At 52.0% G+C, this 15,409-nt stretch overlaps 1 protein-coding gene across 1 annotated transcript; it reads left to right on the top strand.

The window, feature by feature from the left end:
- Positions 1-8,067: 8,067 nt before the first annotated feature.
- HOXB3 (homeobox B3) lies at positions 8,068-11,761 on the top strand. The gene is made up of 2 exons (XM_065896875.1): positions 8,068-8,579; positions 9,416-11,761. Exons 1-2 carry the CDS (start codon positions 8,132-8,134, stop codon positions 10,246-10,248), a joined length of 1,281 nt encoding a protein of 426 aa, XP_065752947.1. The 5' UTR covers positions 8,068-8,131; the 3' UTR covers positions 10,249-11,761.
- The last annotated feature ends 3,648 nt before the right edge of the window (positions 11,762-15,409 follow it).

Raw genomic sequence — 15,409 nt, 5'->3', positions numbered from 1 at the left:
GAGAAGGGAGATTTCTTGTAGGATCAGGGATATGAGGAGGCCAGCAGAGGAGGAGAGGCTTCCAGGTTGCCTTGGGAAGTGTGGTCAAGGATATGAATTCTGGTGGAGGAAGTTGGAAGAGATAAGAAACAAATTCATCTTTGGGGTTCTGGGAATCAGAGTCTCTGGCCAGATAATCCATTTCTTAGAGCCTCACCCCAAACCCTATTTGAGAGAGAGAGAAAGAAAAAAACCAAAAGGGCCGGCAGGCCCAGATTCTGGCCCTATCCCATTCTGACTTTTTATATTCGGAGGCAATTCGGAAGGCCTTCTGCTGATTGGTCATTAATCCGGTGAGTTATTGTCTGCTAAACAGAGGTCACTGGGAGAGACATCCAATCTGTCAGGAGAGACCTGCGCAGTCCCTCGCAGGGGGCTGCGTCCTGTTCCTCTCTAGTCTGCTTCTCTGTTCCTTCCCCAGCAAACCCCACCCCCACCCCCACTCCTACCCTCCCCAAGCTGTCCAAGATTCTCTCCTCTCCTTCTTGCCTTCTCCACTCTGCCCACCTTTGTGTCGACATCCGCCCGGGGTGGGGTTTGCCACGGCAGGACAGAGCTTCTAGATGAGGCGGGACCCCCAATTCAGTCGGGCTCATTCCCATCCAGGCGCCGCCAGCTCCCAACTCCCGACTTGGCCTTAAGCACCATCACCCCCTGGCGCGGCCTCCTTGGTCACCGAGCAGACTTTGCAAACCCTCATGGCTGCCCTGTTTTGTCCTGCCTCCTTTTCGCGCTCCCACGCCTGGTGTGAGGGGAGAGTGCAGCCCGGATTTTTCTTCTCCAATCTTAGCGGCCGTTTTCTTCTTTCAATCTCAGCTTCTACTGAGCCGGGTCTACACGGGCCTCCACCCAGGCGCGGAATCTTCTCATTTCCTCAGCCCCTTTGTTCCCTCCCGCTCGGGCATCTTAGAGAGGTGGGAGTTGGGGATCCAAATACCAAGAGCGATTTGCAGTAGCAATTCCCATTTTACAACACCCAGCTTGGAAATCTTTATTAATATTTAAAAGCGGTGGAGATTCGGGTGTGTGTGTGTGAACTTTTCACAACTCTGCCGTGGCCACAAAGTTGGGCAGTGAAGCTGGAAGAGTGTGGGACCGGGAACCCAGACAGGACCAGAAAGAAAGAGATCGCTAAAAGCCTTGCCGCCACCCCCTCCCCGACTCCCAGGTCCCGGCTTCTCAGGGAGCCCAGCGGGCCAGGCGAATTTGGGGCTCGCTGAGCTGGGGGCTTGGGGGAGGGGGGAGTCCTTGGTCATCCCAAAGGCTGATATCAGAAATCGATTTTAAGGGAGCCAGCCAGTTTGTCCTTAGTGAGAGGAGAATTTTCGTTTGCTCTTTGATGGTTTTTTGGGGGAGAGACATGATCCCCCAAGGCCTTGAAGGATGGGCGCCCAGTGATCCCTCAAGGGGGTTTTGAGGGCCCGTCCCCTGGTACTGGGTACAGATTAGGAGTGGGGGAGGGGAGTGCGGGAGCGAGTGGTCCAGCTCTGGGGAAACTGAATCTGAGAGGAAAGAATGTCTATGAAGGGGGACATTTTCTCTGATTTTTGCCTTTATTATTAATTTCTGCCCTTATTAGATTACAGTAAGTTATCTGTGTCTTAATCTTTCTCTCAATTTTTCTTTTTCATTTTCTCTCCCTCTCACACATGGTAAGGTGCTCAAGTTTCCTTCCTTGAATCCAGGAAGAGATCGTTCCCTCCTCTCTCTCTAGTCTGTGCCTAAATCATGACTTCACTGTCAGGGGTGATAAATCCCTCTCTCCTCCGTTTTCCAGACCTTAAAGTCTTCTCTCAGACCCCTCTGGTGTTTCCCACCCCAAGGTCCCAGCCCAGGCTCCTTACTGCCCCTGCCCTATCCCCTGAAGTTTGGAAGGTCCCTAGCCTGCAGCAACACCGCAAACAAAATGGGTGTCCTGGTGCTGCCAGTTCTACCATCCACCCGCCACCTTCCCAGCCCCAAACAGGGGCAATTGGCCAGCCAGAAATCTCCGAGAAAGGGATTAAAAAGGCAGGAAAGAAACCGAACGGGGATCTAATTGCGTCGCAAGCATTTCGAATGGGCTCTGCTCTCAGAATTCCTTAAGAAGCCCCTACCCCATTTCCTACCACATTTGGGGGTATGTGTGCTCTGAAAATCTTCTCCAGGTTAGCTCTCTTGCTCCCAGCCTTCCTTTTTGCTCCTACCCCACTGCACCCCACCTCCTTGTGTAGCCAGAGGGGACCACATGAGTTGAAGCTCCGAGTGGGGAGGGGTCCACTGCTGTCTCTGGAAAAGTCCTCTCCCCTCAGCTCAGCTTCAGGCCGACCCTCCTGCAGGCCCGCAGCTAGTTGTGTGCCCCCTGGGCTCTCTTTATTCCTTGGGGCAAAGCTGTGCAGTCCCACAAGTGAACAGGTCCTCCTCTTCTCTTAATTTCACAATGACCTTCTCTAGCTAGTGGTAGAAACAGCTAGGAGAGTTGGAGGGTCTGAGGTACACTCTTGACTTTTTAATTTGGGGAGGAAAAGACCCAAAGGTGCTGTTCTCTAAAAGCCTCTAGAAGCCGCCATGGGCGAGTCCCTGACCCACCAGGCCCAAAGCTACATAAGGTCCAATCCAGCAGGTCTCTAACCAGGGTCCAGAGATCTCAGGACAGATTCTTTGTAGCCCTGACTGCTTTCTCTGAGGGTCCTGGCTTAAGCACCAGAACTGGGTCTGGCTTGGGCATTTTCTTTCCTTGATACTACTAATAAATACAGAAAATGGCTTCCACCTTCCGTCTTCACCTCCCCACCACACTTCCCTCAGCCACCAACTCTCTAGGCAGGCGGCAGGATCCTCAGGACATCACAGTGGGAGACTCTTCATGCAGTTCCTTGCTGGAGGGTAGAGAGGCCATGGGTCCCCCCCTCCACCCCCATTCAGCAGGGCCCCAGGAAACCGGCTGCTGCAGCCCACGAAGCCTGATTTAGTGGGCCTGAAAGAAGTGGGGGCCGGAGGAAGCCAGGGACCACCCCCTATGAGAGTAGGAGAGTAGATAGTAGGACCCTTTCTCAGCCCAAAGAAAAGCCTGTGAGTGGGGAGCTATGGGGTGTGAGGGAAGCTTTGCCAGACACAGCCACCCTCGCCTGGAGGGGAGACAATAGCTGGAAACCATCTCTCACCTTTGTTCTCCCAGTCCCTTCTCTCCTGGTGCATCCAGATGGGAGAAGGCAAAAGCCAAGGATTCTAACCAGGATGTCACAAGGTAGTGGCTGGCTCTGTCTACGGAGAAGTTAAGAGAACAAGTTTTCCAAGCTGCCTTTGTAGAATAGAGAGACTGTCGGCCTTCTATTTTATCCTCTAAGCCCGAGTCAGCAGTTCGGCAGAGTTGCAGACACTCCTGCTTTTGGAAAAGTCCTGGTGCTCTTTTTGTCTTTTTCCTCCTCCAGGAACGGCTCTTCCCCACCCCCACCCCAAATCTGCAGACACCTACATTCTTGCCTCCTGTCTTCCTCCTACAGGCCTCCTCGCCTTTTTCTGCCCTTGTAAAACACACTCGAAGATAAGTTGAGCTTTTGTAGTCTTCCTCACCTGTTCCAAGAGTCCCAAATCTTGTAGAGCTAAGAGAAATTAACAGGTTTGTTCTGAATAATAATAATATAAATAACTATCCTCCATCTCTTCTGCCAGTGCATTTAAAATTAAGCCATTTTGCTGGTTCTTCTCATCTTCTTAGAAGTACAAATGCCCTTATCACCTCTTAGCCCCTTCTGCCTATCCAGAGGTGAGAATCTCAACAGAAACTTCTTCATGCAGTTCTTACAGCCTCTCTATTGGCAGTCGTGTCTGGAACTCAAGCTAAACACAAGGTCCTCCTTTTGTCACCCTCTCCTCAACACCCCTCCCCCTACAAGACGGTCTGGATTTTTAAAATAATCACTCACTGCTTGTTGTGTGCTCTCAAATTGGGGGGGGGTCTGTTAAAAAGAAAAGAGAGGTCTGGCTCCCCACCCCCCCCTACAGGTTGGAAACTGGGCCAGGAGATTTGCCGGGAGAGAGGAGGAATAGAGAGGGTGTGGGGGAGAGAAGAAACAGAGACTGGGAGACTATGGGAGACTCGGAAAGAGGGAGACAGAGCCAGAGGGCCAGAGACGCAGCCACCAGTCCCGCAAGAGTGAAACTACTTAAAAAAAAAAAAGTCCCAGTGTTCCCACTGCGAATGAGGGGCACCCAGGAAACATCCCCCCAGGGCCTCCCAAGCTACTTCTCCAATTAGAGGAAAGGTTTACTAGTGGTGCTGGGGGGAGCTGTGAACTCCACGGGCTTTGCCTTATCTTTGCGCTCCTCTTCCTCCCCCGCCAAAATCTGAATTTAAAAATTTACCTGTCCTTAAAAAACAAAAACAAAACTCAAAACCTCTACCTCCTTTCCTTTCGCACTCTTTTTTTTTTTAATTGAGGGGGGGGTTCAAAATGTTCCCCCTCTCCCATCACCACCATCACCTTCCTTCCTTATCAGGCATCTAAGCTTGCTAAAGGGGGAGAGGTGGGGGTGTGTGTGAGCTTGTGTGTGTGTGTGAGTGTGTGTGTCTGTGTGGTTTTTTTCCCTGTGCAAAAGCAGAGGCCATTGTTACGGAGAGTAGGGCGTACCAGTCTTATAGGGCAACCACACTGTGGCGGCTTGGCCGTGCCGGAGCCCGGAGCTGGATTCTCAGCGAGCTGAGCCGCCCGAGCACCTTTTGGTCTTCTTCTATTTTTTTCCCCGCTCCCCCACCCCCTCCCTCCTGCGCACCCCCGCTCCTAAGCCGAGTGAATTGAAGCGGACGCCGCGCGGCTCCTCCGGCCGGTCTGCCCCTCAGGCTCCCCAGCCGGGGTGGCTATTGGGGAGGGGGGCGACGCCGCTTTAAACAGTGGTCTTTTTTTCCTTTGCCTTCAAGGAGGGGAGATTTCTCGCCTGCCGCTCGCGCTGGGGCTCGATGTGAATATATATTATGTCTGCCTGTTCTCCCCTCATCGGTGGCTAAGGTAAGCTGGACTGAAATAGGCTATCAGTTTGTGAATGGCGGAGAGTATGTCTCAATGATTTATGGCCCATATGACTCCAATCTCGGTTCAAGAAGAGTTCACAAGCTTTAAGCTTCCTTCCACGCAGCGACTCTCTCTCTCTCTCTCTCTCTCTCTCTCTCTCTCTCTGTCTCTCCCTCTCTCTCTCTCTCTCTCTCTCTCTCTCTCTCTCTCTCTCCCTCTCCCTCTCCCTCTCTCTCTCTCTCTCCCTCCCTCCCTCCCTCTCTCCCTCTCCCTCTCTCTTCCTGCTTCTCTCCTTTTCTCTTCTCTTTTCTTTAAGCAGTCAGATCAGGGCTGAATTTTTGCCCCGCTGCTAAGAAGAGCCTAATCTTTTTCTCTTTTCCTTTTTTTTGTTTTATTTTTCTTCCTTCTTTTTTTTCTCCCTTCTATTTTTTTTTTTTTAAGTCCTGGAAGGTGGCCTATCCCCTCTCCCAGGGCTTCCCAGCTATTGTTATTCTCCCAGGATTTCGGGGGTGTGCCTGGAAAGGTGGGTTTCTTGGGGTGGCTCACCGCCCTTCTTCAGCGAGACCCTGGGGGGAAGCCGGGAGCCACGTCTCCTTCCCTCCCTCCCTTTCTACCGAGAAGCCATATGGAGCCTGGATTTTTCCAACATGGAGGCAAGGGAAATAGACATGTTTGGCTTGGTAGAGCTGCTCCCCACCCCCCCTTTTCCTGGATCCCCAGATCTCGGATCCCCTCGGCACCTTTCCCTCTTCTCACTGTCCCATCAGCCAGGCCTCTGCGCCCTCCAGCTGCGTCTGGCCTGGCAAAGTCCCGGTGCGGAGTTGCTAAGATGCCTTTTAATTCGGTTACCTCCAGCGCCCAAACTTGCTGCCGCCCTAGGGCTCGGCCCTCGGCCGGGTGTGCTTGGAACCTGCCGCTGCTAACCGTTTCCGTGTCCTGAACGCTTTCTCTTCGCCTTCTTGGGACAACATAGCTCATCGCCAGCCACCGCGGCAGCAGCAGCCGAGACAGCCCGGCGGCGGCAGCCAGGGGCTAACGCGGTCCGCAAACCTTCCCGGCCCTTTCTCGCCGCCAGCGGAGTCTCCATTCTTTCCTATCACGTCTCTGGCTTCTTGCTTCCCACACTCTCCTGGCCTCGGTCCTGCGATGGTTTGCGAGTTTATTGCAGGGGGAGCGACAGGAATTTCAGCCCCAGGCGTCTAGTCAAATTATTGTTTTATCATCATCATCATTACTGCTGTAACAATCATTTAGACTAAATAAAGCCAGGGCCCAGCCAGCCAACCCCCTCCAACAGTTTTATTTCATTCTCCTATCTATTAATAACAAACTCAACTGATGCCTGTTAATTAATTCCCCCTTCAGCCAGGGCTGCTCCGAAGCTAATTTTGGTTAAATCATCAGAGGCTAATGGTAATAATAATAAAGGGATTGGGTCAGCCTGGTCAATTGAACTCCAGTTCTTCTCCCTGGAAGGACCTGCTGCTTTGCAGACCCATGCGTGTTTCCCAGAAACAAATTCTTCCCAGAACCCAATCAGAACTCAGGGCTACCCGGCTCCCTTTTGAGTATAAATCTGTGTCATTAAGAAGGGGGTTTATGTGTGGGAGGGATTTCCTTCACCTGCACTCCTTTTTGTTTTATTTTCCTATTTTTAGTTTTCTTTGGAGTTGACCAGCTGGGCTGAATGAGATTTAAGTAGTCCAAAATCATATGTCAGAAGACAGGGTCAGTCTGAAGATTTTATGAAAAGTGATGGTGAGGGGTTGGTAAGATAGATGGGGGGATGCAGTCAGAAGTTTCAGAAGAAATACACAAAATCCTGTGACAGCTTGAACCTTTATTTTTCCAGCACACTTTTAAAAGCCTGCATTAAAATAATCATTTTTTTTTTTGGCCTCAGAGAACTTCAGTAAACAGGGGCACCCAGTTTCCAACCCAGAGGATAATATTGTTCAAGTTGCTTTGTTTACTTTCTTTTTTCCTAGGGAAAAATTTTCTGTTTTAGAAAGCACTTTCCCATCTCTCAGAAGTCCAGCAGTTATCCAATTTCTTTCTTCTTTTCTTCGTTAGAAAAATCAAAGGAAACAGACTGTCAAGAAAAGGGTGGGGAAAAAATTAAGCCTGATGAAAAAAAACACAGAGGGTGGGGGGAGACCTGGGCCAAATGGTCACAGCACCAACCAGCCCCGCCAGGAAAACAATCCCGTTCCATTTGGGGGCCCCATGGGGGCTGCTGGCTGTGGGGTCCCAGACTTGGCTAGAAAAGACTCAGACTGGAGGTGTTGGTACCTGCAGCAAGGCCATGGAGGAGGCTCAGTGCCACTGGCTCTGCAGGTTAAAAATCTTCAGGAAGTTTCTAGGTCAGGCTGCAGTCTTCGTGAGGTGGGAGGGGAAGGAGAGTATCCCTCACACCAGAAGGTTCCCTGCTCAACTTGCTTCTCCCTCCCACCTCTTTCAGAGATACTCAGTTTTTTCTCCAGGCTAGACCCTGGATGAAAGGAACCTAGATGGAGGCAAAGGCAGGAGGCCTCTCAGCTCAGAGGACGGTGTTGATGATGCTTTTATTTTGGAGTCTGCAACCCCCCCACACCTATCCCGGATTGGGGGGGCGGTGTAGAAGGAGGGAAGAGGAGAGGTCAGGGGCTAGTGTTCAGGCAGGAGAGAAGCAATGTCCCTTGCAATAGTAAGATTCTATATCTAGGCAGTCCCCAAAGGAGTAGAGTCCTTATTTTTTGAGTGGAAATGAAAACTGGTAGGCTTTTTCTTTTAAAATTAAAGCGTTGCAATAAGAAAAATCCATTTCAGGTCAAGGAAGTGGCCTCAGCATCTGCTGTGAAGATGTTGGGTGGGGGAGTAGAAAAACCCTATTGATGTCAGTTCCCTTTTCAGTTCCTAAGATGGATTCGAGCCCCAGTCCTCTTCTCCCCCTGTGTCTCTTCTCTCACCCCGCAGGTCAACCGCTACGAACAGACCCCGGGAGGAGGGGGGCAGAAAGGGGAGGGGGGTCCGACGAGCCACGTGACCCCAGGGGTGCCAATGTCCGGTCGTGAGGGTATCAGGCCCTTGCAAGTTGCCACCCACCGCCCGGGCCTCGCCCAGCGATGCAGAAAGCCACCTACTACGACAACGCTGCGGCCGCACTCTTCGGAGGCTACTCCTCGTACCCTGGCAGCAATGGCTTCGGCTACGACGGTCCCCCTCAACCCCCCTTCCAGGCCGCCACGCACCTGGAGGGTGACTACCAGCGCTCAGCGTGCTCGCTGCAGTCCCTGGGCAACGCCGCCCCGCACACCAAGAGCAAGGAGCTCAACGGCAGCTGCATGAGGCCCGGCCTGGCCCCCGAGCCCCTGCCCGCCCCGCCCGGCTCACCCCCGCCCAGCGCTGCACCTACCAGTACCACTAGCAACAGCAGTAACGGGGGCGGCCCCAGCAAAAGCGGCCCCCCCAAGTGCGGTCCCGGCTCCAACTCCACCCTCACCAAACAGATATTCCCCTGGATGAAAGAGTCGAGGCAAACGTCCAAGCTGAAAAACATCTCCCCTGGCACAGGTACCGGCTCTCTGGCTTCTTCGTCGTCAGCGTTTGTCCAGGCCAGGAATGTCACTGTTATTCTAGCACCCAGCCCCTAGGCGCCCAGGCGGCGGCGTTAGCGGCGCATTTCCCCGTGCCCCCCCCCCCCACCTGATGACCCCTGACCCCGTCAACACCCTCTCCCTCCAGCCCCCTCCACCTGAGCTTCTGAGAGGTCCAGAAGTCCAGGTGCTCGGCCTCAGCCGTTCGCAAGGCCGCAGAGTCAGACGCTGCCAGTAGACGCAGTCATCAACGATTGATTATTATTAAGGATGATTACTGTGGGCATTAATCACTCGCTCGGGCGGCCAGGGGTCCCGGCCTCCAGGCACTACAGCCTCTTAGCCCCACATTTCCGCGCCCTGCCCAGAATGTCCAGACTCCCCCCCACCCCGGGATTCCCCTCAGGCACCTGCCGGGTCCACAGGACCGGGCGGCGTGGGGGTGGGGGTGGGAGGAGTGTCTTCCACACCTGGAACTGGGAATAAGGGGGAGGAAGCATGCGCGAGAAAATCCAGGCCTAAATAAATGGCCATGCGGCTCTGTCTGCGTGACATGATCAAATTTTCATAAGCTGGGGCAGCGAGAGGCGAACAGGTCTCTTAATAAATGCCACTATTATAGAGTGTCCGCTAATGCGACGGGCGGGTGGGGGGGCAGTGGAGAGGAGGAGGCGGGGACGCGAAGGGGAGGGCGGCGGGTGCTCCGAGTCCAGGCCTGGATTTATTAAGAAACGATGCATTCAATTTCGGCGTGTTCAGTAATTATCTTTTATTTCATTTTCTCCCCTTCCCACCCCTCCCCCTCGGATCCAGCAGAGGGCTGCGGCGGCGGCGGCGGCGGCGGCGGAGGCAGTGGCGGTGGCGGGGGCGGCGGCGGGGGAGGGGACAAGAGCCCCCCGGGTTCGGCGGCGTCCAAACGGGCGCGGACGGCGTACACCAGCGCGCAGCTGGTGGAGCTGGAGAAGGAGTTCCATTTCAACCGCTACCTGTGCCGGCCGCGCCGCGTGGAGATGGCCAACCTGCTGAACCTCAGCGAGCGGCAAATCAAGATCTGGTTCCAGAACAGGCGCATGAAGTACAAGAAGGACCAGAAGGCCAAGGGCCTGGCCTCGTCTTCGGGGGGCCCCTCCCCCGCTGGCAGCCCCCCGCAGCCCATGCAGTCCACGGCCGGCTTCATGAACGCCTTGCATTCCATGACCCCCAGCTACGAGAGCCCGTCCCCGCCCGCCTTCGGCAAAGCCCACCAGAATGCCTATGCGCTGCCCTCCAACTACCAGCCCCCCCTCAAAGGCTGCGGCGCCCCTCAGAAGTACCCCCCGACCCCGGCGCCCGATTATGAGCCTCATGTCCTCCAAGCCAACGGGGGCGCCTACGGGACGCCCACCATGCAGGGCAGCCCGGTGTACGTGGGCGGGGGTGGCTACGCGGATCCGCTGCCGCCCTCTGCCGGCCCCTCCCTCTACGGCCTCAACCACCTTTCCCACCACCCCTCGGGGAACCTGGACTACAACGGGGCGCCTCCTATGGCCCCCAGCCAGCATCACGGACCCTGCGACCCCCACCCCACCTACACAGACCTCTCCTCTCACCATGCGCCTCCTCCTCAGGGTAGAATCCAAGAAGCGCCCAAGTTAACACACCTGTGATGGAAGAGGGAGGGCTGAGGGGCAGGTCCTGGGGTGGGGGAGACCCAGGAAGGGCGGGGGCTGTGGAGTTCTGCGGGACAGCCTGGAGGTCTGAAAGAGGAGGCAGGGAGGTGGCAGCCAGGCTTCCCGGGAAGAAAGGGCCTGGAGTTCCTTCCCCTTCTCCTGGCCTGAGAAGTTGCTTTTTAAGTCCTGCAGCTCTTGTTAAGTCCGTCTGCCCACCCATTGGAAAGGAATCTACAGCAGACTGGAGATGACCCTATCAATCCTAGGCCTCCAGCAATACCCAGTTGGAATTGCACCCTCGAGAGTGGGGTAGAGAAAGAGGAGATAGGGAAACAACGCAGAGAAGCACATTTTAAAAAACAGACAAGATGGCTAGGCCATCACCAGCCAACCAACCAACTTACCTTACATCTATGTGGGTAATTCCCCCAAATCTTGATTTTTTTTTTTCCTGGCAATTCTCCTTTTTTTTAAAAAAAAATTAAAACACATTTCAAAACCAAGGGCACAAAGCACGTACCCCTCCCACTTCCCTGAATCCTCAAATTTCTGTCAATCCATCTGAGGTTGATTGGGCACTCCCTCCACTTCTAGTCCCACACTTTTCCTGCTCTAGGACATTAATATCTATACCCCGCCCCCATCAATTACAGTCTTCAGAGGGCTCAGGGATGGTGAGAGATCCTGAAAGTCAGAGCTGTCTATATTATAAATATATATATATATTTTTTCTTTTGTGGCAAAGCTGGGAGGTGAGGGCAGGCAAGTTGTCAGGACTGAAGGTTTGCCCATTCTGCTGCTTCGCGTCTCAGCTCCAGGTCCATCCCCCTCTCTCCACAGAAAGCAGTCGGTGACACGAGGTTCTACGCTTTTCTTTTCTTCCGTTGCTCTCTTGACTTAACGTGAAAACAGGGTATATTTTAACAAACTGTCTGTCCCAGGCGGGGTCTGCAGCTGGGCCTGTGTGCCTTGCTCAACTGGGACAGGACACTTTTGTTGCACTTAGAGTTTACATTTTAATGGATATAAAAACAACTGTGAGAGATGCCTGGGCCTGCAGGAGTCCAGCATTGCTCAAAAAGTGTGTGTTCTAGTGAACATTTTCATATATATTTATTGGTTATAGCCTGTTAAAATATTTTCCTTTTTTGTATTATTTATCCCCCTACATTATGTATTTATATGAGGAAAAAGGAAAAATTGTACTTTTTTTAGTATTTACTTGTTATAAAGGATGTTGTGTTCCCTGTCATGTAAAACCAGCTATTTTAGTTATATTGTACTCTAGAAAAGAGCTGTAGATTTATGTTAAACTCGTACTTATGAGCAATTGTAATTAGTTCTAAAAGGCATGAACTCAGCTCCTAATTGTCACTGTATAGTCCTGAATTTGTAGAATTAGTTAATTCCCTCTTGGAACTTTCTTTGTTCTTCTGTAGTTACTTTTTTCCTTACTTAAAAGGGTTGTCTGTCAAACAATTCTTGAATAAACTTTCTGTTATCAATTTTATCTTGTCCTGGTGGTCCAATTTAGATAGCAGAGCAGCAGGCGGCTGACTGCCCGATTTCCCCCAAGGGAAGAATGGTGAAGACCCTATCCTGGCCTTTTTATTCCCCTGCTCAGGCGCCTACCTCCCCCATCTGTGTCTCCGGTTTATTTGGTTTTTCTCACACAAGCTTGGAACATTCTGCCAAGTTCTTTAGCTAAGATTTAAGTAACAAGTTTGGGGGGGACAGGAGACTTGGGCGCTCCCTCTCCATCTTTCTGTTTGGCTTCTTTGCCTCTCAGTTTTTCTCATTGATTGGTCTTTTGTCTTTTTGCTTCTTTGGCCACAACTTCCTCACCGCCCCCCCACCCCCTCCACCCCACCCCACCCTATGGACAACAACAAAAACCTGGCCCATTACTGCTTCTTACACCCAACCTAAACTTCACAGTTCTCTTCCGGAGCGACAAAGAAGTCGTCACGTGACCCGAAGCCCAACCACCATTGGGTCTAAAATGAAAACAAAGGAAAATGATTAATCTTAAAAAAAAAATCTGAGGCCTAGACTTCTCAGGTCAAACCTTAAAACTAAAGTGAAATTAAATCACTAAATAAAACTCAGGGCGGAGGGAGAGGAGGCGTGTTTGATTTCCACTGCCAGGGCAAGGGGAGAGGAGGAGGGTAGGAGAAGCTGTTGGATCCAAGCGTAAATAAAATGGTCCCCAGGCTAATGTGCTGCTCTGTTTCCACGATCCTTGGGAAAACTTCATTTCTTAGTCGTGGTTCCATAAAACTTTTATCACATTGGAGCGAGGATAGAGAGAGTCTGTCAAAGATGAAATGTCACTGCCGCGTCGCTGGAGCCGATAAGAGCGAGGAGACAGGGCGGCTGAAATATGGAGCTAATTCGTTGAAAGAGGAGCGATGGCTGCTTGCTGAAGAGTTGCATAATTCTAATTGTAAGCGATGCGCCCGCATTGCTTAATTAGGAGCATATATTTGTTGATAGTGATGGGGGGGGGGCGTGTCGGTGAGAATCGTTCCAGGCCCTCAGCCTTAAAGCGAGAGCTGATTTTCATTTTTATGTTGCATCCTGGCAGTCCAAGGTTAGTAATGACAGTCTTTATGCAACAATAAATAACAATAAAAAAGCAACCTGAATTCTACACTCCCCCCCACCACCACCAAGTAGGATTTTAACTGGACTAGGCTCACCTAAGCAGCAAGCAGTTTAGCATTGGGTCAGGCTATAATTTAAAGGCATAAGAGCATGCAAAGTTTGATTGGGATCAAATAATGCTCGAGGGGTTTTCTTTCTTTCTGTCTTTCTCTCTCTCTTCCTCTTCCCTGAGTAACATCTTCTGAATGATGTAACTAGGTGAAGCGCCATGTTTGGCTCTGGGGGTAGAGTGGATAGATTATTTATCTAGCAGGAGAAAGGCAGGCCAAGTCAGAGAGTTTAGCTCAAGTTTGAAAAACAGAGCTTTGGCTTGAAATTGTCACTGCAAACAAGAAAAATAAGGGCTGCCTTGGCTTGGTGTCCCCTACCCTTCCTTCTGAGGGATTTCAGGCCCTAGCTAAGCAGGGGGAAGGGGAAACTATCTGGTGAAGGGGGAGATATCTGTGCTGTAAGATTCACAGCACGACAAGGGGGCAGGGAAGCGGTGTCTCGGGGGAGGAAGGTTCTCTTGGTCCCTTTTAACACCCAAGTTTTCTGCTGTTCTCTAATCTGGCCATAAAATCTGTCAGCAGGGTTAGAGAGAGCCGTATTTCCTGCAGGGGCAGCCGGAGTTGTTGCGGAGAGAAGCGCTCAACCCTGCAGCCAGCCGGAGAGGCTGTGAAAAAACTTGCAGGGCTTTCCAAGGGGGTGGCCGGAGGGAGAACCCTCTCAGGCCTCACTGCACAACTTCCAGACAACTACTCTTCAGATTCTTCTCTGCCTACTCCCCACTCCCACCCCCATCCCCTCCTCCAAGTAGCAAAAATTACTTTATTTGGAGCTGAGCTGGACACAACTAACCGTCTCTGGCGAGTCTGCCCAGTTTTTCAGAGCAGCTCTCTTGGATCTGAACCCTCCAGAGCTTGCCGCCCCCTGCCCTGCAGCCCTCGCCTCCAGCTCCCCCTTTTTCCTCCTGGCTCTCCTCCACCCCACCCTTTTCCTCAGATTTCTCTGTCTTTTTTTACTCACCCACCACCCACGCGGATGAATACTCACCACCACCCACGCGTCTGTTACATTGACAGAAAGTTTCTAGTTCCAGCTCCCGGCCGAGGTGCCATTTCTCTTGCTAACCAGCCTTCTCCTTCTTGCTAGGAGGCAGCGAGCAAGGGGGGGGAGGGGAGGCCAGAGCCGTGGGAGTTCTCCAGACAAACTTTCCACCCAACCCAGCGCCCTTCCTCTGTCCCCATTTCCCATCTGTTTCCCTGCTCTCCCAGAATCACCCTTCTCTTTTGCTAACACCCCCTATCCCCAGGCCTTTTAAAGGGATGTGGAATTTCGGCTGTTCCCTCTGCTTTCCCAAAGAGCCAAATTCTTTGATGCCATCCGAGGGAGCTGTCAGGGGGCTAAGATTGATCGCCTCATCTCCTCTCGGTCCCTCTGACCCACTTATTTAAAAATCTTACCCCAGATCGACTTTTCATTTTCTGTTTTGAGATCTAGTTTCCCACCGATTGCTTGGGGCCCTGAGTCCTGTATCCCTTCCCCCCAGTAAATTACAGCACTCCCTAAAGTTCACACTATCTTGATCCTCTGAAAAGAAATAAACAACAACAATTCCCCCCAGGGGCCAGAAATGGAATATCATCTCAGTGGTCATTATTTTTTCACCCCCTCCATGTTTAGGGAATTCTACCTTGTCAGGGATATTAATGAATACAATGGCAAAAATGGCAGGGGGATTCCTTGAGGGAAAAGCCCCACCTCCACCCCATACATTGACCTGGGGTTTGAGAGTTCTCTAAGTGAAATCGGTGGCTACCTTGGTTCTTGCTCCTGTTGCTGGATAGAGATGCAGATCCAGGCTTGAGGCTTGAGTGGGTGGGTGCATATACATCTTAGACCCTGTCTGTCGGGGGTGTCATATAGGAGTGCACATGCCTCCAGGTGAGGAGGCAGGTAGACGTAGGGGCAGGGGTAGTGCTGCAAACGCTGGGCAGAGAAGGCAACTGAGACCACACAGCTATGTAGGCCAGAGGTGCAAAAGGGCCCCTCACTATCTCTCTCACCCCTCTGTGTCAGCCTAGGAGTGCTTGTCGATTTCCCAAGATTTATCTGTTGTTTTGGGGGTGGGTTGGGGATAGCGCTGCTGATGCTTGCAAATCTCTTCCTTACTGCACGGTAACACCGACCTTTCCCAAAGGCGAAAGCCTCTTTTTACTACCTCTTCCTCTCACGTCGAGATCCTCACTCAGCTTCCTTTTGGGGGGAGGGGAGGGTTAGAGAATGCTGCTGGCCTTGTAAAGAAAGCTTTAATATACTCTATTAAAAATATTTGCAGAAGAGGACGATTTCTCCCTTAGGTTCTCTTGTTTCCTGGGATTCCAGAACCTCCCATCCTCTGAAGGGGATGAGGAAAATGTTCCTTTAGCTTTTCTGGAGAAAGTGAGTCATGCGGAGAGGGAGTGTAGGACTGGGGGGCTCATGGTGTCCCGGTCATGGTCCTCTACAG

The sequence above is a fragment of the Phocoena phocoena genome, chromosome 19, assembly GCF_963924675.1.
Source record: "Phocoena phocoena chromosome 19, mPhoPho1.1, whole genome shotgun sequence".
Taxonomy (NCBI): domain Eukaryota; kingdom Metazoa; phylum Chordata; class Mammalia; order Artiodactyla; family Phocoenidae; genus Phocoena; species Phocoena phocoena.
This window is presented reverse-complemented; position numbering and strand designations above follow the sequence as displayed.

Coding starts and splice junctions, on each gene's coding strand:
- HOXB3 (XM_065896875.1), top strand. CDS start 8,132: ATGCAGAAAGCCACCTACTACGACAACGCTGCGGCCGCACTCTTCGGA. Junction 8,580..9,415: donor AAACATCTCCCCTGGCACAG/GTACCGGCTCTC, acceptor CCTCGGATCCAG/CAGAGGGCTGCGGCGGCGGC.